This window comes from Gracilinanus agilis, chromosome 2, assembly GCF_016433145.1.
Source record: "Gracilinanus agilis isolate LMUSP501 chromosome 2, AgileGrace, whole genome shotgun sequence".
Taxonomy (NCBI): domain Eukaryota; kingdom Metazoa; phylum Chordata; class Mammalia; order Didelphimorphia; family Didelphidae; genus Gracilinanus; species Gracilinanus agilis.
This window is the reverse complement of record NC_058131.1, coordinates 344,716,652-344,740,137: the sequence shown is the minus strand read 5'-3', so window position 1 is coordinate 344,740,137 and position 23,486 is coordinate 344,716,652. Positions and strand designations below refer to the sequence as shown.

The 23,486-nt window shown below is 37.5% G+C and overlaps 1 protein-coding gene across 1 annotated transcript in view; it reads left to right on the top strand.

The window, feature by feature from the left end:
- Positions 1 to 424: 424 nt before the first annotated feature.
- The window catches only part of PTPRT (protein tyrosine phosphatase receptor type T), an 846,734-nt gene continuing 823,672 nt past the window's right edge, over positions 425 to 23,486 (top strand). Inside the window, exons 1-5 of the mRNA XM_044659804.1 lie at positions 425 to 440; positions 590 to 861; positions 13,534 to 13,615; positions 19,170 to 19,285; positions 22,097 to 22,271. Coding sequence (XP_044515739.1) covers positions 425 to 440; positions 590 to 861; positions 13,534 to 13,615; positions 19,170 to 19,285; positions 22,097 to 22,271 — 661 coding nt within the window. The remainder of the gene's footprint in view (positions 441 to 589; positions 862 to 13,533; positions 13,616 to 19,169; positions 19,286 to 22,096; positions 22,272 to 23,486) is intronic.

Sequence of the window (23,486 nt, the reverse complement as noted above, 5' to 3'; positions counted from 1 at the left end):
CAGGGTGGATCAGTTCTCACATCCAATTTGGCAATGACCCTAGGGCAAAAGTCTGAGATGCTCTTCCGCATCTCAATCCATTATGATACATTATATATTTAGTTCAAATATTTCATATTTTCTGTGTTCCTCTGTATGTTGGCTGTAGTAATTTCTGGGCTAGATGACCTAAAATCTAGAGTGGTTTGAAAGCCATAAAGCAGTATAATGTGAGGGCTTGTCTGATTCAATCCAGTGTGTGTGCCGTTGCTCAAGAAATAGAGCTACATATTGTGGAAGAGGGAATCCAAATACCAAATTTCATCCTGCACAGAAAGCAATGATACCTCCCTCCCCCAAAAAAGCCTCTCTAGGTAGTGACTGATAGCTCCAGAATTGAGGTTTTTGCTCGGGAATTTGTTAAACTTCTTGTTTCATTGATGCCATGGCTAATTCATTTTGTGAGTACATTTGTTTAAAGCTGGTTTTCAGAGGATTTTCTTCTCTTTTTTTCTCCCATGGGTCTCCTTTCCCTCCCTGTCTTCCTCCCTCTTGTTTTCCTTCTTTTCCTCCCTCCCTCCTTTCCCTTTTGCATTTTGGTGGTCTCCAGGTTCCTTCATGATGGTGAACAGCTCTGGTCGGGCATCTGGACAAAAAGCTCACTTGCTTTTGCCGACCTTGAAGGAGAATGATACGCATTGTGTCGATTTCCATTACTACTTATCTAGTAGAGACCGGTCTAGCCCTGGATCATTGAATGTTTATGTGAAAGTTAATGGAGGACCACAGGGCAACCCCATCTGGAACGTTTCAGGGATTGTGACAGAAGGCTGGGTGAAGGCGGAGCTGGCAATCAGCACCTTTTGGCCACATTTCTATCAGGTATCAATTATATTTATAATCCCTCTTTTTCTCATTCTTTTTTCCCTTTTTGTTCTAATTCTTTTTGTTCTTCTCTCCTATACCCTGTTTATAAATACACAGTATTAGATCTGAAGAGGACCTTAGAGATCATCTTGTGCCTCATCTTATTTTTACTGATTAGAAAACTGAGGCTGAGTCAGAAGGAATTTGCCTAAAGTCATGCAGGAAGTTAATAGTAAAACTGAGTTTGGTACCTAAATTTCCTGACTCACAGTCTCACAGCACTTTTGACTATATTGCCTTTAATTAGCCTGGGTTGTCTTAGTGGATTTTGCTCTTAAAGATGTCAAGTATCTTGATGATACTCTGAAGTGAGACTGCTATTGCTGAGTTTGTTCACGTGTCCATGAGTATGGCTTTTTTTTTTTCACCAGACCACATAAACTTTTAAGGAATGTATCCCAGAGAGTACTATCAGAGTGCTGATATAAATAAATCCTAAGGGACTATGATAGCCTAAAGCAGGGGTCGGTAACCTTTTTGGCCATGAGATCCATAAACGCCACATTTTTTAAAATGTAAATACATGAGAGCCGTACAGTGCTCACAATGCGCACTCCTGTAACAGCACCTGAAAAAAATTGACTTTATGGCTCCTGCAGAAAGAGCCATACGTTGCCAACCACTGGCATAAAGGGATTACACATGTAATGTTTCCATTGTTGGCCAGTACTGCTTGCTAAGGAGAAGGCCTAATAATTTTCAAGTCTGAATGGGCATTCCTTTCTTTTTAAAATATTTATTTTAAAATATTTTTTCATGATTACATGATTCACGTTCTCTTCCTCCCTTCTTCCCCCTCTCAGAGCTGACAAGCAATTCAATTGGGTTATACATGTTTTATCACTCAATACCTAATTCCATATTATTCATTTTTATAATACAGTAATTTTTAAAAACCCAAACCTCAAATCATATACCCATATAATCCAGTGATAAATCACATGTTTTCTTCTGGATTTCTACTCCCACAGTTCTTTTTCTAGATATAGATAGCATTTTTCCCCATAAGTCCCTTAGATTATACTGGATCATTGCATTGCTATTAGTAGCAAAGTCTATTACATTTGATCATCCCGTAATGATTCAGTTACTGTGTATGATGTTCCCCTGGTTCTGCTCATTTCACTCTGCGTCAGTTCATGGAGGTGTTTCTAGTTGATATAGAAATCAAGCAGTTCATCATTCCTTATGTGGGCATTCCTTTCTGAAAGCTGAGTAACAAGTATATATCAAGATAAAAGTAGACATAGATTTATTTAATTGAATTAAATAATTTCCAAGTACCTGCCATGTGCAAAACACTAAGGGTTGTTGTGAGGATCAAATGAGATAATATTTGTAAAAACTGCTTAACACAATGCCTGACAGGTAGGAGGTGCTATGTAAAAATGGTTATTCCATTCCCACTTTAGGCACCACTAAGAATATGAAGAGAAATAAAGATCAGTTCTGCCCTTGAGAAAGTAGGCAGTTAAGACAATAATGTATAAAAACTGTGTTCCCAAACCCAGAGTATAATAGAAGTTCATCAGACATCTAAAAGTGTTATTGTGATGTTCACTGGAAAGATTTTTTTGGGGGCGGCAGGGAAACTTTCCCAAGAAATGCTAATGGTAGAGGTGATATTTGAGTTGGGTCTTGAAGGATGAATGAAATTTTAGCAAGGTAAGATTGGAGGGAGGAGGATATCTAATTGTGAACATGAGTGTATGTCTGACAGCAGTGCCCCTGAAAAAGATAGAATATTCCCTATTAGTGTGAAGAAAGTAGTAAAAATTACTATACACTTAGTTACAGGAATGACCTTTTCCAGTTGCCAGAAGTCACTCTTGGTATCCTGCTGCCCTGAGAAAGAGAGCTGGATCAATATCTTGAGTTTGATATGTTGATGGAGAACTTTGAATGATAGAATACAAAGGTTGGAAGGATGTCCCATAGTCATTCATTAGTTCATTAAATCAGCTAATGTGCATTTAATTCCACTTGTGTGTAGGGCACTGTCAGCCCCTCTGATCTTCCCCTTCATAAGACTTAAAGATAGAATGGATTTCATGGATCATCTAGTTCAACCTCCTTATTTTGGGAGTGAGGAACTGGAGGGTAAGGGAGGGAAAGTAAACTGCCCAAGAGGGCATAGTTAATAGCAGAGCTGTGATATGAAAGGATTACCACCACCACCATTATCACCTCTACCACCAGCTGGTAGTCTTAAATTCAGCATTCTTTCCATTATAGAACATTGCTTCTTAATAATTTGATACAAAGTTAAACTTCTCCAAAGATTAAAGCCTTTTTATAATATGACAAGATATCATTTAGCCTCTTCTTGAACATCTGCAGAATATGGAGCACTCACTATTTCAAGTCAGATCATTTGATTTTTGGACAGCTCCCACTTTTGGACAGCTCTTATTTCCAGGGAGGGATAGTCAAGCCAGCATTTTATTAGTGAAGGTTATTCAGAGTGAGAAACTCTCTCTGCCAATGTAGACTGACATAACTTATAGTCTTAGAGAATTGTTTGAGGAACATAGAAGACAGGTGACTTTCTCTACATCAATTTGTGTCAGAGATGAGACTTAAACTCCATGTCTTCCTAACTTGGAGACTACTGCTCTATCCTCTACGAAATGCTACCTTCTTTATCACTGAACCAGAATTTTTCACTCTATAACTTTTTTATCCACTAGTCCTATGTCTTCCTTCTCCAAAGTAAACAAAACAAGTCTTATTCTCCCTTAACATGATATTTGAACTTCAGATATTTGAAGTCGGCTCTATTTCCTTAACAAAAATCATCTCTGGATTGAATGTTCTCAAGCCTCAGAGTCATAATGGCAAAAAATGGTATAGTATTCTAACATATGGTGTTTTTCACAGCATCTGGAATATATAGTGGGCTATAGATGAGGTTAGATTAGGCCAGTCTTGGCATAGATAGGCCATAATGGCATGAATCAACAGAAATTTTTTACCAGTTCTTGAAGCTGTTTTTTTTCTATGAACCTTATAGGAGCAATTAAATAAACAAAGACCCTCTTGAAATCTTTTTCTCCTTTTCCTTGATCTTTGCTTCTCCAAAATCTTTCTCCCAGACTCATCTCCCTGCCCCTTGAACAAATAGTAACTGCTTCTTTTTGCTACAGGTAGGGAGTGGCCCATGGCAAAGAATTTAAATGTTTCCCTGTTTGTGGTATTTTTCTATTGGGAGGCAGGTCTTTTCCACCTCTGGAATTCCATGGTGTTGTATTATCCTACCCTGCCTAGATTTATCCACTAAATGTGCACATGGAAATTATATTTAAACAGGTTGCCCAAGTAGACCAGTCCATCAGGTTAGATTTTGAGCATAATGCTTGTCAATTTGTCTAGTTCCTTTCCTCCATTCCTCCAAAATATGTTTAATGAATGCTCTCTGCAAGCTGCTCTTCTCTGCTAGCCTTCATTGGTGTTCCAGTGATCAATAGGTCGGTGTACACTCTTTCTCATTTTCTACTTGCTTTCTTTGTTAGAGTCTCATTTTGTCTCTTCTCCCTCTGCACTCTACAGCCAGAAGCACAGATGCAGCTCCAGCAACAGTTCAGAAAGCACCCCAGATGCATCCACATACCCCAAAGAAGGGGCAAAGAAAAAAATTGAGAGATATCTTTTTGGGATAAAAAGGAAGGAGAAAAGAAGGCAGAGCTGGTTTGTGGCTTCTCCAGCTGCTAAGCCATAATCCTGCCATGTGCAGCTCAAGGAAATAAATCAGGTTTAGGATTTCAGGGATTCCTTGCATTGGTTCTGGATGGTTTATGTATTTAGTTATTAAAGCTATATTTCAAACTCCTAAAATTGACTTTCAGCTCCATAACACTGCCGGAATTTCATTTGGCTTATTAGTGTGCTTTTCTGGCTGGACTAATTTAGCCTAGGCCTGGCAATTCCTGGCATTTTAAACATACCCCTCTATGCATTTGCCTGATTTAAGTAAAGCCACAGCTTATTAAATGCTGGTTAAGCAGTGCTTTGGGCTTTGGGGCCATTCCAGGTGATAGTCATTATATTTAACATTTGTAATGATTCTGAACTTGTCTTTCTTAAGATTTACCCACCCCAAAATACTTTATTAATTTTGCAGCCACCTGTCTCATCTTTTCTCACTTGCCCATTTTAAGTGGCTTCCTACAGCACTGTCTTTAATTGCTACAAGTACTGTAAAGGATGGGCTCACCTGCTTCTCATTAACTACATCAGTTTACTTTTTCCTTGTTAGACTGAATGGTAAAAACAGAATGGTGAAGGATGGAATGTCCATTATTGTGGAGAGAGAGTGATGGGTCACATACACCAAAGGAAAACCACTGGGTAGTTCTTGTTACTAGAGGTCCAAACCACAAATCCTCATGAAATGTTTCAGAACAATTCATTTAAATTCTACAAATCTGTATTCAACACTAGGTCAGTGTAAAGCAATGTACTAGATGCTGAGATAACAGTGACAAAAATGGAACAGTTCCTGAAGTCAGGGAACCTCCATCCTGTAAGGAATCAGATTATTCCTAATTGCCAATATCTTCTTTTAGTAGAATATGGCAACCCTGATGCAATCACAGAATGTTAGAATTGAAATGGATGCTCCATCCAGATTATCTAGTCTAATCTTATTTTGCATAGGAAGAAACAGACCAAAGAATAAGTGATTTACCCAAGCTCACCAAGAACAGATCTAGGATTTGAATTCAGCTTCCCTGGCTCTAAATACAGTGCTTTTTCTATGACCCCACACTGTGTTCTAATCAGAATTACAGAATCTTAAAGATAGGAGGGGCCATAAAGTTCTTAAGTCATATGATAATAGTAATAAATAGCAACCATATGACACCTTAAAATTTTCAGAGACTTTATATATGTTGTCTCATTTGAACTTCAGAATAATTTGGTGAGATTTATTATTTTAGAATCCCCATTTTGCAGATAAGAAAACTGAGACTGAGAAATATAGCCACATAGCTAGAAAGTCTTTAGAGCAGAATTTGAAATAAAATCTTCCTGACTTCAAATCATTTACTACAATCATAGGATATAGGACTAGACTAGGTCTTGGAGATAATTTAGTTCTGGGCCCTCATTGGGCCATGAGGAAAATGAGTTTTAGGGAGTTAAGTGTTTTTGCTCAAGGTTACTAGAGTCAGAATTAAAAAGCAGTTCCTTCTAACCCTTAACACAAGTCCTCTTTCCAATTCACATTGCTACAGGATTGTCTATTCTTCGGTATGTGAATAATCATGTTACATATCTATACATGCTGTAATACTTTAAAGTACTATATGTGCTTTAAAATACTTTCACTTTTCTTGTTTCATTGGATCTTCACAATATTCCTAGGATAGATAACGTACCTATTTTTAACCATATTTAGTAGATGAAAAAAAATGAAGCCCAAAGAAATTGACTAATATGACATCACAAAGCCACTTACTAAGGAGCAGTTAGAACTTTAATCTGAATCTTAATGATTGCTCTTTCAGTGTTCTTTCTACTATACTGCTGTCCTGATGCTGAACTAAAATTCAAAACTTTCTTTACTAGATTTACAAGATGTAGGAAATTGGGTTCAAGCTCAGAGATCTAGATGATACAGTAAAAGTAGAGCACAGGGTATGGAGTAAAAATAATGTGGGTTTAAATATTTTCCTAGGCCCTTATTAGCTATGTGACCTTGGGCAAGTCACTAGACTTTTATTCTTTGTCAAGTCAACAAACATTCTACCTGGCACATAGTATGCACTTAAAAATGCTTGTTGATTAAGTAATTAATCCATTTGTTCAGTTTCAATATCCTCATATATAAAATGAGGGTGTTTTATTTGATAGCCTGTAAGTCCCTTCCCGCTCTAAATGATATTGAAGCATAATTAATAGAATTATTCTTTTGTTACTTTTTCTTTTCCTCTTAAAGTACATTGCAACAAAGTATTTTGTTCTTTGAAGGTTTTTTCAGTTGAGATTTTTCTGTTCTGTACATGACTGAATGAATGCACACAAGAAAGGATGCTAAATGGAGAAAAGAAAGCTCTTCTTTTAGTGGGTTAACTAAATCTTATCTTTGTATTGGTTTGTAAAGACATGACTTCTTATAAATGTGTAGTTTTAAGGATGACTTCTTATCCCTCATGGAAGTTGTGCCCGAGTGTTTCTAAATACCATGAGAGAGGCAAGCAAAACATTCCCTAAAGAGTGCAAAGAGCACAGAAGGAGATATTGATTCTCTGTGGAACACGGTTCTTCCAGAGTAGCATGAACTGCAACTGCTTGGGTCACTTTCTGGGCCGAAACCAATTTATCATTCTTTCACATAGGGATCTCATTTTGAAAATACTAAAAAAGGTGCAGCCAGAATCTAGAAATCACAGAGGGACATGAATCATTGAAGAATAAAAATTGATTGGTAAGATCAGAGATCCTCCATTTCTAGACAATATTTGATGCCCAAAACATGTGCCTTGATAAGAGTCCATGCCATATGAGGATTGGCTTATGGGTTAGGGATGTTTCTCTGGAGGAAAGAATCAGGGAGGATATAACTATCTTTAGATGTCTGTTAGATGGCAGAGGGGATTGAATTTGATCCATCTGGCCCCAGAGGGAAGAACAAGGAGCTTCGGGTAGAAGTTATAAAGAGATACCTTTATGCTTCTTTTCAGAGAAACTTGCTAATAATTAAGGCTTCTAAAAGTAGGATGGATTGCTTTGGAAAGTAATGAATTCACTCTCATTGGAGGTTGTTAAGTAGAGGCTGAATTTTGTGATTTCAAGACATATGTATAGAGTGCATGCTAAAGTAGATGATTTGAATCCTGTAACAAAGTTGAAAAATGAAGATTTCCTGAAAGAATAGGAATTACTGGTCACTTCATAGTTAACACCTGTTGAATAAGATTTAATAATCTTTGCTTTTAATTCTTTTTAAAATAAAAATAGGACTGAAGGATAGATATTAATCTGGACTCCCCAAGTTTTCTATATTTAAGCCATTAGCATTAAAAGGCTTACATTTAGTTCTGGGACCTTTGGAGGTCTTCTAGTAGTTACTTGAAGCAAATCAGGTATAGAAGTTATTTTTGTTCTGCTTATAAGAAATATTTCTGTTTTCTCAAGAAAATCTTCACAAGTAGTTGCTTTATTAGCAATAGGACAAAAATGATTGACTTGATGATTTAATAGGAATGCCAGAGTTGGATGTCTGTTCACTAGAATGGAAAGTATTAAAGGGGAAGTCCACATAGAGAACCTTAATTGGCTACCATGTTGGCAACTCCTGGCCTCATCTTTGTAAAATCAGGTGAAGGGGAATTTAAGAGAACCAGAGTATTTTTATTTTCTAAGCATATAGCAATAGAAAACGCTCTTGATTGGAAGGTATTTTGAGGTGTTAGTGGTAGAAAAGGATGAGAAAACTCTTACCTAAAAATTTATAGACCATGGGCCAGATAATACTTCCTTTGTCTTTGGAACTTCTAAGTCACTTTTCAGGCACAAGAATAGGGAAATAATAGTGTCAGCATCCTAAGCTCCAGCTAACAACTCAATAAATCATAGATATATAGCCCTTAAAGTTTAAGAAGGTACTTCCTCTCAATGATCCCATGTGGTAGGTAGTGTAAATATTACTATCTTTGTTTTATAAATGGGGACACTGAAACTTAGATAAAATAACTTAGACCAGGTTACATATTTATTAAGGGAGAGATGAAAGATTTGAGTCTAGATTTCTTGACTCAGCTGAGTTCAGTGTTCTTTAACTATATTACACCATCCTCATCAGATCATACCTTGAAATCTTAGTTCTGGATGCCGTATTTAAAAAAAAGTATATTGGCAAGCTAGTATTCATCTGGAGAAAGGTGGCCATAATGGTGAGAAAAATTGAAGTCATGTCATAGGAGGCTCAGATAAAGGAACTAGAGTAAAGAAAACTTGGGTGAGCAGGTAGTATATAGTTGTCTTCTAACATATGAGGGCTTATCCTGTGGATAAAAAGTTACATAATCTACTTGGCCACAGAGAGCTAAACTAGAAGCACTTTTTAGTAAATGTTATAGGATGATAGGTCTCACTTCAATCCAAGAAAGAACTTGAGTTTTGGAACTTTTGTTCATTCACATTTATATGTAACCATTATAGATATCCAACAAAGGAATTGGCACCCCCAGAAGTAGGTAGTTTGTCTCCAGTCTTCAAATTTAGGCAAGATAACCACTAGTCAGTCTTGTAAAAGTTTTCATTTTTTCAGATAGGAGTTGGACTAGATGACCTCTAAGGTCCCTTCAAACTTTCAATATTCTTTAATTCCTTTGTCTGATTAAAAAGACTAACTCAGAGACAAACCTTCTTCTTGATGCAGAAAGGCAAGGACCATTGTAATTTGAAAACAACCCTTGGTCATGCAATGAGAAACCTTTACCTTATTCTTAGAATGCCCTCCCTGTACATTTTCACCTGTTCAATTCCTACCCATCCTTTAAAACTGAATTCCAATCATCTTCTTCTAAGAAAGTTTCCCTAATCCTTTTGAGCAGTAGTTCTCCTGCCCTCACTGTCACTTTGCTCTATAACTCTCTGATGCATTTATAACATAATAACATGACTATTAACACTCTGTTGATGTTTTAATCCATAAATAGAAGATAAGTCCCATAATGCCAGTGGTAGATTCTTATCTAAACTTTGAAGCTCTCTTAGAATCTAGCAAGGGTCCATGTAGGTACCTAATGAGGGTTTGCTAAATAGCAAATTGTGAGTGCCCATAGTCAGTTTTCATGGATATGGTAGGATTTCGAATCTTTTTTTAAATAACCCCTATCCTCTGTCTTAATATCAGTTTTAAGAGAGAAGAGTGGCTAGGGCCAGGTAATTGGGGTTAAATGACTTGCTCAAGATCACACAGCAGGTTATAGAACTAGAATCTTAAAAGTGTTGTCCAGTTGAATGTGAAGTCATAACAAAATCAATTGGAAGAGATCTTTGAGGCTACCTAGTCCAAACTTTTCATTCTTTATATAAAGGAAAAGACCCACGTAAGTGAGTTAATTTGCTCAAGTGTATATAGTGTATATACACTATATATACTAGGTAGGGGAGTTGAAATTTGAACCCAGGTCCTCTGATTCCAAATCCAGTGCTTATTCTGTTATATAATTTTTCTTAGACATACCTTGATTGTCTTGCATTGTTTGCATGTGGTATGCAAGGGTCCTTCAAGTCTTCTTTACTGAGATGTCACCCTGTGTTTGTAATTCACTGTTTCCTTAAACCCTTAAAATCCATTTAAGATCAATGCAAACTTTTGTTCACTGTTTGTCATTTTGTCCAACCTGGTTCAAGTCTTCATCACCTATTGCCTAAATTATTTTTTAAATTTTTAATTTTTTCCTGTTTTTATTTAGAATATTTTCCATGGTTACATGATTCATGATCCCTGTCCCCCCTGCTCTTTCTTCTCCCCTCCTAAAGCCAACAAGCAGTCCCACCGGGTTATACATGTATCATTGTTCAAAACCTATTTCCATGTTATTCATATTTGCAGTAGAGTGATCTTTTAACATCAAAACCCTAATCACATCCATATTGAACTACGTGATCGATCATATGTTTTTCTTCTGCATTTCTGTTCCCACATTTCTTTCTCTGGATGTGGATAGCATACTTTCTCATAAATTCCTCTGGATTATATTGGGTCATTGCATTGCTGCTAGTAAAAAAAGTTTATTACATTTGATTGTGTCATAATGTATCAATCTCAGTGTACAATGTTCTCCTGGTTCTGCTCCTTTCACTCTGCATCAATTCCTGGAGGTCATTACAGTTCACATGGAATTCCTCCAGCTCATTATTCTTTTCAGCAAAATAATATTCCATCACCATCAGATACCATAATTTATTCAGCCATTCCCCAATCGATGGATACCCCCTTATTTTCCATTTTTTTGCCACCACAAAGAGTGCAGCTATAAATATTTTTGTACAAGTTTTTTTTTCTTTATTATCTCTTTAGGGAACAAACCCAACAGTGATAGGCTGGATCAAAGTTGCCTAAACAATTGTAGTAGCCATCTACTTGGGTTTTTTCTTTCCTGAGTCTCTCCTGACTCCAAACTATTCGCTATTCATAGTGAGTTTCCTAAAGCATAGATCTGACCATGTCACCTCATCCCCACCCTAAATTCCCATGAAACTCTTGATTACACAAATGCTCATATAGACAAGTTCTCTTTTAGTCATTTAAAGTACTTTACAACTTGATTCTCTTCCCATTTTTCCAGTTTTGTTATATTTTACCCCTCTATATATACTTTAAGGTACTGTTGGTCTGAACTCTTTATAGTTTCTCTCATATGACACCCCATTTCCTCCCTCTGTCCCTTTGCACTGGCTGTGTCCCACTCCCTTATTGCTTTCCCTCTTCAACTCTGCCTCTTAGCTTCCCTGGCTTGCTTCAAGACTCAGCTTAGAACCCACCTTCTGCTACCAGAGGCTTTTCCTAGCTCCCCGCCTTCTCCAGCTGTTAGTATGTCCCAGTTGAGATACCATCTCATCTGTTATATGTTCTTAATTATTTACATGTTATCTCCTCCATTAAAATATGAATTCCTTTAGGGCAGCAGATGTTTTTGCCTTTCTCTTTACCTCCAGGGTTTATCATAGTGTCTGGTACATAGTAAGCATTTCATAAATCCCTTTTGATACATTGATAAGCAAGAAATATGGAATTATCTTTCATAGGCAGTATGTGGTTTAGTATCATGCCTATGTGTGAGATTCTTCCAAGAATGGAAAACCCAATAATTCAAGAAGGAAAAGCTATCTGCTTAGAGCATACAGACATGAATAGCAATTTCTTCATGGTGGGAGGCATATCCTTCTCCCAAAGATACAGTTGATACCATGTTGACTTCAGATCAGTCCACTCTGCCACAACATTAAGAAGCCCTGAAACAAAATATTTAGTTGATGTTGTTCCAAATTAGATAGTGCTCAAGCCCATATGTACTTGGTTCTTGCCTCTCTACAGCATTTAGAGGAAACAGGACAATATGATGCAAAAACCATATCAAGTCATAATAAAACCCCTTAGAAAGGGAACTAGATGAAACTTACTTCTTTTTCTACCTCTGTCTATCTATATAATCCTAGATAAGTAATTTTCTCTTTCTCTCTGGACCTGGGTTTCCTCTTTAAGTTGAAGGGATTGGACTAAATAGTTCTAATTCCTTTTAAGTTTTCTGAATCTATGGTTCTTGTAAAAAAAATAAAAAAAAAACTCTTATCTTCTGTCTGGGAGTCAATAGTATGTATTGGTTCCAAGGCAGAAGAATGGTAAGGGCTATGCAATGGGAATTAAGTGACTTGCCCAGGGTCACATAGCCAGAAAGTGTCTGAGATCAGATTTGAATCCAGGACCTCTGGGCCTGGCTTTCATCCAGTGAGCCACCTAGTTGCCCCCCGAATCTATGATTCTATGCTCTCTTGCCTGGTAGCACCACACACTTAAGTTCTTTGTTTTCCTCACTTCAGGGAAGACAGTCTCATTCAGGCACAATTTGTGAGCCTTGGGGCTATTTCTACTACCATTCTAAAGTACACTGTTATTGATTTTTGTTGTATGGGGTTAAAGCAATTAGAGTTCTGAGTTTGTCCCCCAAATTTGCCTCTGTAATCTTGATCAAGTTGTTTAATATCTGTGGGCCTTAGTATCCCCCTCTGTAAAATGAAGGACCTTGACTAGATAACCTTGAAGACATTTTCTGACTTTAAAGATAAGACACAATAGCAAGGACATTTTCCATTAAAAACCAAACAAACACACACATTTATTAAATCCGTGCTATGTGCAAGGCACTCTCAGGTACCAAAGATTCAGACATAAAATGAAAAATCTTTGACCTTTAAGGAGCCTACATTTTATTGGCTAGCCACTCAAAGTGTCATCCAGCCTGAACACTCATTTTCAAAGGAAGCTTTTCCTTCTAGGGTATATGAGTGAGTGGAATTTTAATAAATTACTTTTCTGTAGGCTTCATGTGACCAAACAAGAAGACCCAGGACTCATAATTTACTTTGGTTTAGCTTTTTCATTAATTCAGAAAACATATCTCTTCAATTACTGTTAAAATGGATAGTACTTTTTCGGTGTTCCTTCTAGTCAGCAGAGTTTATTTTTTTCTGCCTGGGAAGATCCAAAACAAAATCTGGGGTTTGTAAGAAGGTCCCTTTATCTACTAGTAGCCTAATCTCTGTACTTGGTTGTCATAAATAATCTGAATAAAAATAATAAAAAAGTTAATTGAATAGATGAGAGGCAGTAAACAACAACCATTAAAAGGTTTGTTAGAAATTGAGGCAAGTCCATGCTAGCTATGTGACCATGGGAAAGTCACTTATTCCCTCTAGGCAGCTGAGTTGCAAAATTAGAGACGAGTTATCAGTTATCTGTATTGGTAGAAGGAGTTTCTCCACCGGGAGATCCTTGTATAGATGAGAAATAAAGCCTTGACCTTAAAAAAATGGAGAGGCAGAGAGGAAGAAGTAGCCTTGTTTACTGCCAACAGCTGTTTGTGAATCCATGTCTTCCTCTGTATGTTTCAGGTTATATTTGAGTCGGTATCTTTGAAGGGACATCCTGGCTACATAGCAGTGGATGAAGTTCGGGTCCTTGCTCATCCATGTAGTAAGTACCTTGGTCCAAAGGCAAGAATGCTGGGTCTGGACACCCTGGTTTTGAATTCCACCTGTACCATGTAGGCTTCTGTTTCCTTATCTGGAAAACTGAGTGGGTGGGATCAGATAACTTTATAAGTCTCTTCCAGCTTGGTATCTGTGACCCTGCAATTTTTTTTTTTTTGTTGTTGTTGTTTTCCTTATCACATGGTCCTGCCCTATGCTAGGCTTCACAGTACATTTAAGCTGGTCTCTCATTCACCTGGCTCACAAACATATTTTTCCCCTTCTTTATTTTTTGAAAATGCTTTTGTTCCCAAGGCAGCCAGCCCAAAATAAATCCCTCATTTTGCCAGGCTGTGCAACAGGCAGCTCCTATGTGAATCTGCAGATAGTGCCAAAACATCTCCGCTCAAATCTGACTCCATTATTAAGGGAATAGAAAACCCTGATTGTTTATTAGTGTGATTCAGAGCACTGAAGTAGAAGAATTAAAGGGCTCTGGATAGAATCACAAGTAATTGTTTCAGAAAGAAAAAAAAAGAAACCCCACCAGAAAACACTTAGGGAATGAACTGGATGTTCACTCAAAGGGAAAAGGGGGCCTGAAGCTATTAATTCTTGGAAAAAAATTTTAAATCCACTCATCAGCTCTATGGAGGTGTTCTGAAAGATTCTTCATCATTGGCTTTTATTGTACAGTGCTACTGTTCTCTGCTCATCTTATTTGTGTTTCATCCAATTCTGTCCCAGTTGCCTGTTTTCTGATAGGCATTTGAATGCATCTCAACAGTGTCCTGCAGTGTATCTATGAAAGGAGATGCTAAAGGATTCATGACATAGGTTATGCCCAGTTGGGTCTATGTCACACTCCAGATGTCTGCCATGTTGCACATGTGATTTCATGGACTTGCTTGTGTTTTTTCCCCAACTCCTGAAAAGCCATTATGCAATAATGAACAGAAATACATTGTGTATTGCTGGGACTTGCCACCAGTCATCTTGGATCTCTTCTGTGTGACAGTGAGCCTTATAGCCAGGGCAACAGTAGGGTGAAATCTGAGGACCAAGTACTAGTCATGGCTTTTCTTCTGGTAGAATGGAATCTTCTTGAGGACAGGAACACTTTTCTTTTTGTTTTTGTGTACCTAGTGCCTGGCACACAGTAGATAAATAATAAATGCTTTTAAAAATGAATTTAATCACTGTTTTTCTAGATCAGAGGTTCTGACCCAAGGGGTTCAGAAAAAGATTTCAAGAGAAAACTTGGATTGGAAAAAACATATCATATATTTATTTCAATATATGGATTTCCTGTGTAATCTTCTATATTTTATTTTGTACAATTTAAAACTCTTATTCTGAGTTTATATGTTTCACCAGACTGCCAAAGGGGTCCATAACACATAAAAGCTAAGAACCTTTATTCTAGATTTAGTAGCTGTAACAGGTGTCCTTATAAAATGCTGGCCCAAGAGCAAGGGGTGGATGCCTCCCAACTCTGGCTTCAGATAGAATCAATACTTTGTGAAATTAAGTGTGCAGTGGACTTTAAGGATAATATCAGCTTTCTCTCTACTGGTAAAGAACTGGATTCCACACGAGTGGAATGACCATGAGGCAATTACCATGCAAATAGGTTATGAGCTGTAACTGGGGAAAACATGATCCTATCTGTGTGCCTGCATAATGCAAAGCCACCCCATTAATGCACCACTCAGGCTTACACATAAAATTCTGAAAAATGAAAGAGTACTGTGATGTTGCCTACAATTTTTTTACCTTTTAACAGAATGATGGAAACCTAAAATGGAAGCTTTGATAATACATCCAGAAGGGGATCTGGGGTGCTCCAGTTGAAATTCCCTCCTGAGGTCTAGAGCTAGGGGCTAGTGCCCAGTACAGGCTCTTAGCTTTGGTGTCCTACAGCTTCATGGGATTTCCTATTCGGGTGCCGGAGAGAGGAACAATTAAAACAAACTAGCCACACCATTGATGTGGATGCCTCCCAACATTTGCGACACCAGTTGTGAGCAAAAACTGAGCTCTCTGCCTTCCCGTGGCCAGTTCTACAGTGAGTTCAAAGAGATCTCAGTGCTCAGAGAACAGTAGGAACCTGCTTGCTTCATGAGAAGGAGTGCTTCAATAATTCAACAATCCCTTTTCCTCTGAAGATTCTTTTGCAGAAAGTTTCAGGTTCTGAAAGCCACAGATCCTGTGAGAAAAATGGAAAAGGGATTTCCTCCCCTTTCCCCTCTTCTTGAACCCCTCTTTGGCTTTTTTCCTTTCTTACCCTTCTACAACCAATATTTTTCACATGGCAACAAGCTAGAGAAAACTTGACCCTCGTCAGAAATCACACCCACTGAATTTCAGTGCAACATGAATAGTTGTGAGAAAAGCAGAGCTGCTGTTGTAAATGTGGGCATATCACAAACTGGGGTTTGCATCCCAGCTGCATGCAATATGGAAGGCCTATTCTGTTAAGAGCAATGCAACCAAAGTGTGTGGGCCAATATCAGTGATGCTGACAGTAGACCTCGGAGGACTGTACTTAGGATTCCAAAATGCTTGGGAAACAGAATGCTATCTGTATATGTCTTTACTGAGTGGACATGGGTTTCCTCATCTTCCCCAACCCTCTAACACACACATGCACACATACATGCACACACGCACACACTCTTAATATTAATTCACAGATTAGAATTACTTCCCTCGTGGGCTGTTAAATATTTAAGTAGATTGAGAACTTTTTATTCTCCTCACGTCCCCAGGCCTTTTAATTTCCCATTTCTGTCCTTTAGAGCTATTTCTCTATTAAGATATGCCCAGAGTTTATCAATAAGTGCTTCTGTTAAATATCCCCAAAGTTACAATGTCTTTAGTGGCCCAATTGCCCCATGTCCCATATTGATTGGCACCGAGGTTAATAGCGTTATGCTTTTGCCTCACACTTTAAAAAAGTGACTGAGAGACAGACGTGATACTTAAAACCACAGCAGAGGAAATGATTTTCTCTTATAAACTCAAACCTTTCGCTTATATTTTATAGCCCATTTAACATTTCCATGTTGCCCTGTGTGTATCGTAACTCTGGTTGCCCTCTGAGGGTTGTCATTTCTCAGCTTTAACTATTAAAAGCAGGGCTGCATCAGTAATAACTGCTGGGTAAATGTCAGAGAAGTTTTCTTCATGGTTTCACCATTTTTCTCTTTTCCACTGACTTTTAGACTTCCTTATTTTTATTTTCTATCACATTATCATGGTGAATTTCCTCATATTCTATGAACTGTTGGGACTTCTGTTGAACAGGTCTCTTTTTCTCAATTTTATTTCACTACCTGCTGGGTGCTGACAAGTCCAGAGAGCAGGATAAAGGGCAGAATGATATGTCTTCAAATGCTGTACTGATGTTTGTAGAGTCAATTTAAAATGCCACTCACATCAAGGTATTTTGCCCTGAATGTGCAATAAGCACTGGTCAGCCTTATTTGTTAGGGCCCTCTGCCAGGTGATATCCTGATGTCTTAGAGAGTGACAGGGTATAAAGATTGGGGGATAAATACAGAGATTTGAACTTGTAGCCTGTTAGGGTGAAGATTTATTCTTATTATAACAGTTGCTTAATTTTTATATATGATCTATTGGACCCATTGCCTGATCTCTAGACTGGTTATTATTCCCACTCAATGTTATAGAATTCAATTCAGCATTTATTTATCAGGTACTCTGTGGGATGATATAAGAGGCAATATGGAGAAATGCCCTCAGAATTCAGAGACTTGGATTTAAGTCCTTTGACATTGCCTATCTGACCCAGGGCAAGTTATTTTAACTTTTCAGTATCCCAGAAACTTTCTTTTCTTTTCTTTTCTTTTCTTTCTTTTTTTTAAAAATCCTTACTTCCTGTCTTAGAATTGATACAATTCTTAGTTCCAAGACCAAAAAGTACTAAGAGCTGGGCAATTGGAGTTATGTGACTTGTACAGGGTCACACAGCTAGAATGTGTCTGAAGTTTGATCTGAACCCAAGACTTCCCTTCTCCAAGCCAGGCTCTCTATCCACTGAGCTCCCTTGCTGCCCCTCCAGGCAACTTACTAATACTATTAGTTAATAGTCACCAGTCAGCATTATAAGAACTCAAAGTTCTATACCCTGTTAAAATCGCAAGTCTGGACAACAACAACAACAACAACAACAACAACAACAACAAGTGGGCAAGGTATTGTGATAAATGCCAGGGGAAAGGTTGGGGAGAAGAAGGGACACAATGACACACACACACACACACACACACACACACACACACACACACATGAAACAGTGATTTATAAGATAGCATATTTTCCTTTAGCATACCAAATATTAAATGTCAATGATGACTCAGAAATCTTCCTAGTGCCATTGTTAAATATAATCATTTAGACAATTGTCATTGTTTAGGGACTTTTATCTTTTTCTAATCTATGAGGTGATTGATTCCTTTGTTTCAGTCTCCTTTAAGCCTCTGGAGTGGGTGGCTTCTCTGAATGAGAGGATGCAAAACTGAGACAGCTCAGTGAGCAGAGGACTCTCCGCTGTGTTATGGCACTTATTGATAAGACTGCAATTGGCTTGAAATTCCTTGGGACTCCAGTAACAAGGGTTTGATTTTGAGCAAGAAATGTGGAAAATTCTTCAATAGAACATTTCTGGTTTTGTTTTGTAAATAAAGAGACATCTTTCAGTTCCTCACTACTATGCAACTTTTAGGGCATCTGAATTTTCAGATGCACTAACATATCCATCACCATGGCAGCATTTGCAATATGACCTTCTCTTCTCCCCTAATGGGGGCCAGTAATACAGAGTGTTCCCAAAATCTTAGTGTAATTTTAATCTATTAAAACTTAAGACTGAACTAAGACTTTTGGGACATCCTATACACGTCAAAGGTAGATGAGAAGATTTAGGGCTGCTTTTATTTAGAGAGGATTCAGGACAGTTAACCTCATCTTCATTCAAACCCAGATTATAGGATCATTGCTATTCTTAGCTTAATTTAAAAAAATCTTCCCTTCTATCTTAGAATCAATATTGTGTATCGGTTTCAAGGCAGATGAGTAGTAAGGGCTAGGCAATGAGGGTTAAGTGACTTACCTAGTGTCATATTCCTAGGTGTCTCTAGGCCTGACTCTCAATCTATTGAGCCACCTAGCTGCTCCTGGTTGATTCTTTGTTGTTGTTGTTGTTGTTTTTTAATATGGAGTCAGGATGGGAGCATCTTAAATAGCAATCTCAATGACCTCCTTCATGGTACTTCCTGTATTTCTTTAAAAACTTTCCCCATCAGCAGAATGGTCATTTTTCAATCTAGTTTTTTGTGTTATAAGAGATCTGACCCAGTTGGTCTGGTTTTAATGCCTCATGCAGAATACGTATCTTAACTTTCTAAAAGAAAAGAAGCTTACCTTGCCCTTGGAATTTACCTAGGTCATGAGCCTCTTTTTTCCATACAAGAGTCTAAGGTGAACAGAACTGCTAAAGAACTCACCTAATTAATATTTCATTTCCATCTTAGGAAAAGCACCTCATTTCCTGCGACTCCAAAATGTTGAAGTAAATGTGGGACAGAATGCAACATTCCAGTGTATTGCTGGAGGAAAGTGGTCCCAGCATGACAAACTATGGCTCCAGGTAAATAAATAACTTTTTTCCCTCTTTTCATAGCTTTACCTTAATAATTTCATTAGAGTTAGAGGCAAGGTCAAGAAGTGAACTCACATATTCTTGCCCAAGTTCAGTATTCTTTTCAGTATGCCAGCAATTTCTGTAGAGATTATAGAAACTCAAAATTGAAACTGGAAAGGAATTCAGAAGTCATCTAGTCCAACTTCTTCATTTGAGAGATGAAAATCAGAGAACTTAACTTGTTCACATAGGTAGTAAATGACTGAACCGTGAGTCCAACCAAATATTCTTACTCTAGCATTGACTTTTTCCACTCCATAGTAAACATTATTCATTGTACCAGTTACTTACATCTTAAACATATGATGCCCAAACCTTTTGGCCTTAATTCTTTTTTTATATAACCCTTTCCTTCTGTCTTGGAGTCAATACTGTGTATTGGTTCCAAGGCAGAAGAGTGGTAAGGGTAGGCAATGGGAGTCAAGTGACTTGCCCAGGATCACACGGCTGGGAAATGTCTAAGGCCAGATTGAACCTAGGACTTCCTATCTCTAGGCCTGGCTCTCAATCCACTGAGCTACCCAGCTGCCCTGACCTTAATTCTTAATGCCACTTTTCTCAGGCCCCCTGCTTGTGTCCTTGTTCCTCTATTTTCAGTCTTCTCCTCAAGGGTTCTAATATTTTTTCTTGGTCACCAGAAATCTGGATCTTTCGTGACTTATTATGTCTGCTTATTTTCTTCTGGATTCATTTGGTACTCTGAGATCTTAGACATTTGCCTGTGTATGCCTTGCATAGCCATACACCATGGTTTTCCCATCTCTCAACTTTATTCATATCTCACCAAAATCTCTACCCCGGTCCTCCTGCTGATAGGGCCTGTTCTATCTCATTGTTGCCCAAGTCTCAGTGTAATATCATGACTAGAATATGACACCCCTAAAAGTATAACTGCCTCATTTTTATATTAACCTATCTAGTATTTACCAGTACTATTATTTGCCTGCCTAATATTTACCAATACTGATATATAGAAGGCTATTGATTATCTATAGAAAAGCTAGATAATTAGAGCTTTTATAAGTTAGCCTTCAATTGCCTATGTTTTAAAGGAAAAGAATAAATATATGGGAAGCTACTGTTTAGTTTTTATTCAGAAAAAGCCTATCGGGTGGAAAGTCTGTCATAGGAAATGAGAATATTTCAATCATACTTACTCAGTCCTTCCTGGCTCATCTTAAAACTATATTTCTCAAATTGAAAGCTAAATATCACTGATCAGGATTTAAAATAAAACATGAAGAGAAATATAATTCCATTAGTCATTTGTTCCATGTGGGAAATTTGCTGTTCTGTGCTGATGCTAAAATAAAAGACCTCTTCCTGGCACATCATTGTAGATATTTAAATCAAGTCTACTAAAGATCAATTAAAATTAAGAGAAATGATGAGAGAATAGATGAAATATTGGTTCACCACAAGTAGCAGATTGATTAATATTTAGACTTAGAAGCATATGACCAAAGTTGAACCAGATAAATTCAAGATAAAAGCTCATCTGAACTGTTTGAACACATTTAGTGAGATGGAATGCATTACTTCTCAGGGTAGCCCATTGCATTGTTTAATAGCTCTAATTGTTTGTTCTTCCTTATGGAGTGCCAATATCTGTTTCTCTTCTAACTTACCTCAGTTGTTCATAGTTCAGCCCTTTAAAATCTATCAATTTAACTGTAATCTTTCTTCATCGAGACAGGTCTTCACATTATTGAAGACAACCATCGTGTAACAGCTTAAGCTTTCTCAGTAGCCATTAGTGTTTCTTTCAATCCATCCTCATGTGACATGATTTCTACTCTGCTTCTTGGGATGATTACCAGCTTGTCAATGCCCTTCTTAAAATATGATGTCCAGAATTGCATTCCTTGGTGTCACACAGAAGTTAAAGAATTTTTTTCATTGAAAGAAAATCATAAAATGTTGTGTCTATTCTGCAGTAAAGTATTAATTTGGAATCCTAAAGGGGTATCATGAAACCCTGGCAGATAGTATAGATAGTATAGAAGACAAGCTCACATATTTAGAGTTGGAAGGGAACTAAGAAGGAATCTAATCAGACTTTCTCATTTTACAGATGAGGAAATTGAGGCAAAAAGAAAGGAAATAATTTGGCTAAGGTCACACAGAAGCAAGTGTCAGAGCCAGAATTTAGACCTATGCCCCATGACTCCAAATCCAGGACTTTTTTTCCACTTTGTTAATCAAATAAAAAACAAACAAACAATAAAATATAAGCCCTTAGATTTTTGTACAATGAAGCATTACTTGTATACCAGTGCCTGTGAAGCTCAAGCAGGCTAATTTCAGCTACAAAAAGTGAGCAGCCCAGATAAGAATTGCCTTTTACTAGCTTACCTTTATACTTTGTTCAGACCTGCAGTATCAGGGGTAAAGTCTGTTATCTCCGTTTTGCAGATGAAGAAAACTAATAGAAGGGTTAAAAGATTGACCTTAACTCACAAAGCAACTCAGTCCAGCCTCAGAGTGAAACCATAGTGATTACTAAGCCTTTGCCTTCATTCTTAACTATTAGGGTACATGTTCTCTTATTACACCTGACAAAATTCATCCAGCAAAATGTACCAGGAAAGAGGAAGGTAGATGTGTTTGTTAAAATGAACCCCATTTTTAACTAGACCTGAAAATAGGTTTAGAAATGGCTGTCTGGTTTTTGATATAGAGGGATTAGAAGGGAATCAGTTCATATTCAGGAAGGTCCCTCCAAGGCCCTAAGATGATTTCTCTTTTCTTTGGCAGCAATGGAATGGGAGAGATACTGCCCTCATGGTCACCCGAGTGGTCAACCACAGAAGGTTTTCAGCTACAGTTAGTGTGGCCGACACATCTCAAAGGAGCATCAGCAAGTATCGATGTGTCATTCGCTCCGATGGTGGCTCTGGAGTCTCTAATTATGCAGAATTAATAGTAAAAGGTGAGTGATCCGGAAAGTATGGGCTTCATGTGGCTCCATTTCATTCTTCCAAATGACTAACTTTCCAGATAGAGGCCAGAGTTTGTTCTCTGCCTTGAAAGGACCTTTTTAAAGGTAAGTATGAGGACAATGAATTTTTTGCTCACAACATTTGGTGGTTGGGGGTGGGGAGGGTTGTAGAATGGGGATATTCTTCTCTCTCCTGCTCTATTAAAAAACAACACTAGGATATTTTTATTTTCAAATATAGGATCGTTTTTAAAGAAACCATATGTGAAAGGCTATCTTTAAGAAACCATATGTAAAAGGCTATCACTTATCATCTAGTATTCTGTATTATAGCAGTCTATGTTGGCATCTTGTTCCTTCTTTCTAATCTGTAAACTCTTTGAGAATAGGTACTGTGTCTTACCTAGACTTAGTATCTTCCCTAGAGTTGACCACAATACTGTGAATATGGTAAGGGTTTTAATTTTATTTGATAAATAATTAGAATACTTATGGTTTTATAGAAGTTATAGCCATGTAACTATAGCTATGAGTAATAGGATTATGTAATTTAGTGAATGCAACTGAAGTTTTGCCTACATTACATACAACACCTGAAGAAAATCACATGTGAAGATAATATTCGCTGAGCATTGTGTAGTCATACTAAGATTGCATAAGCTTTTTGGATTTCTACAGTATACTATGGACCCATTCTGAGCTTTCAGTCCTCTAAAATCTCCAAATTTGGCGGATTTTTTTTATTTTGGCAGATGAACTACAATCTAAACACGCCTTCCCAATCTTATACTTGTAAGCATTTTGAAACTAAGTGTACAACTTTACATTTATCCTTATTAAATGTCATCTTATTAAGTATCACATTTTAGCCTTTCAAGTTCTTTCTGACTCCTGACACTGTCATCTAGGATTATTGCTTTTGCTGTAAGCACTGCACCATTTTTTTTGTAATAACTATATTCTTGTCTAAACATTCACTAACCATCCTGTTATTAATTAGCATATCCTAGAATTGGGGCAGGATTTGAAGTCAAAGACCCTGGACCTACAGTCTGCAGATTTCATTTTCTTGTCAATTTTGAAAACACAGTCTTCCTCAGTCCTGCAGTAGTACCTCTTCCTGTCTCTGGTACTGGAAAAGAATATATATCTTTGGTCCATATTGAGATTAGATCCACCCCTTTGATCTCATTTGATCTCTGTATT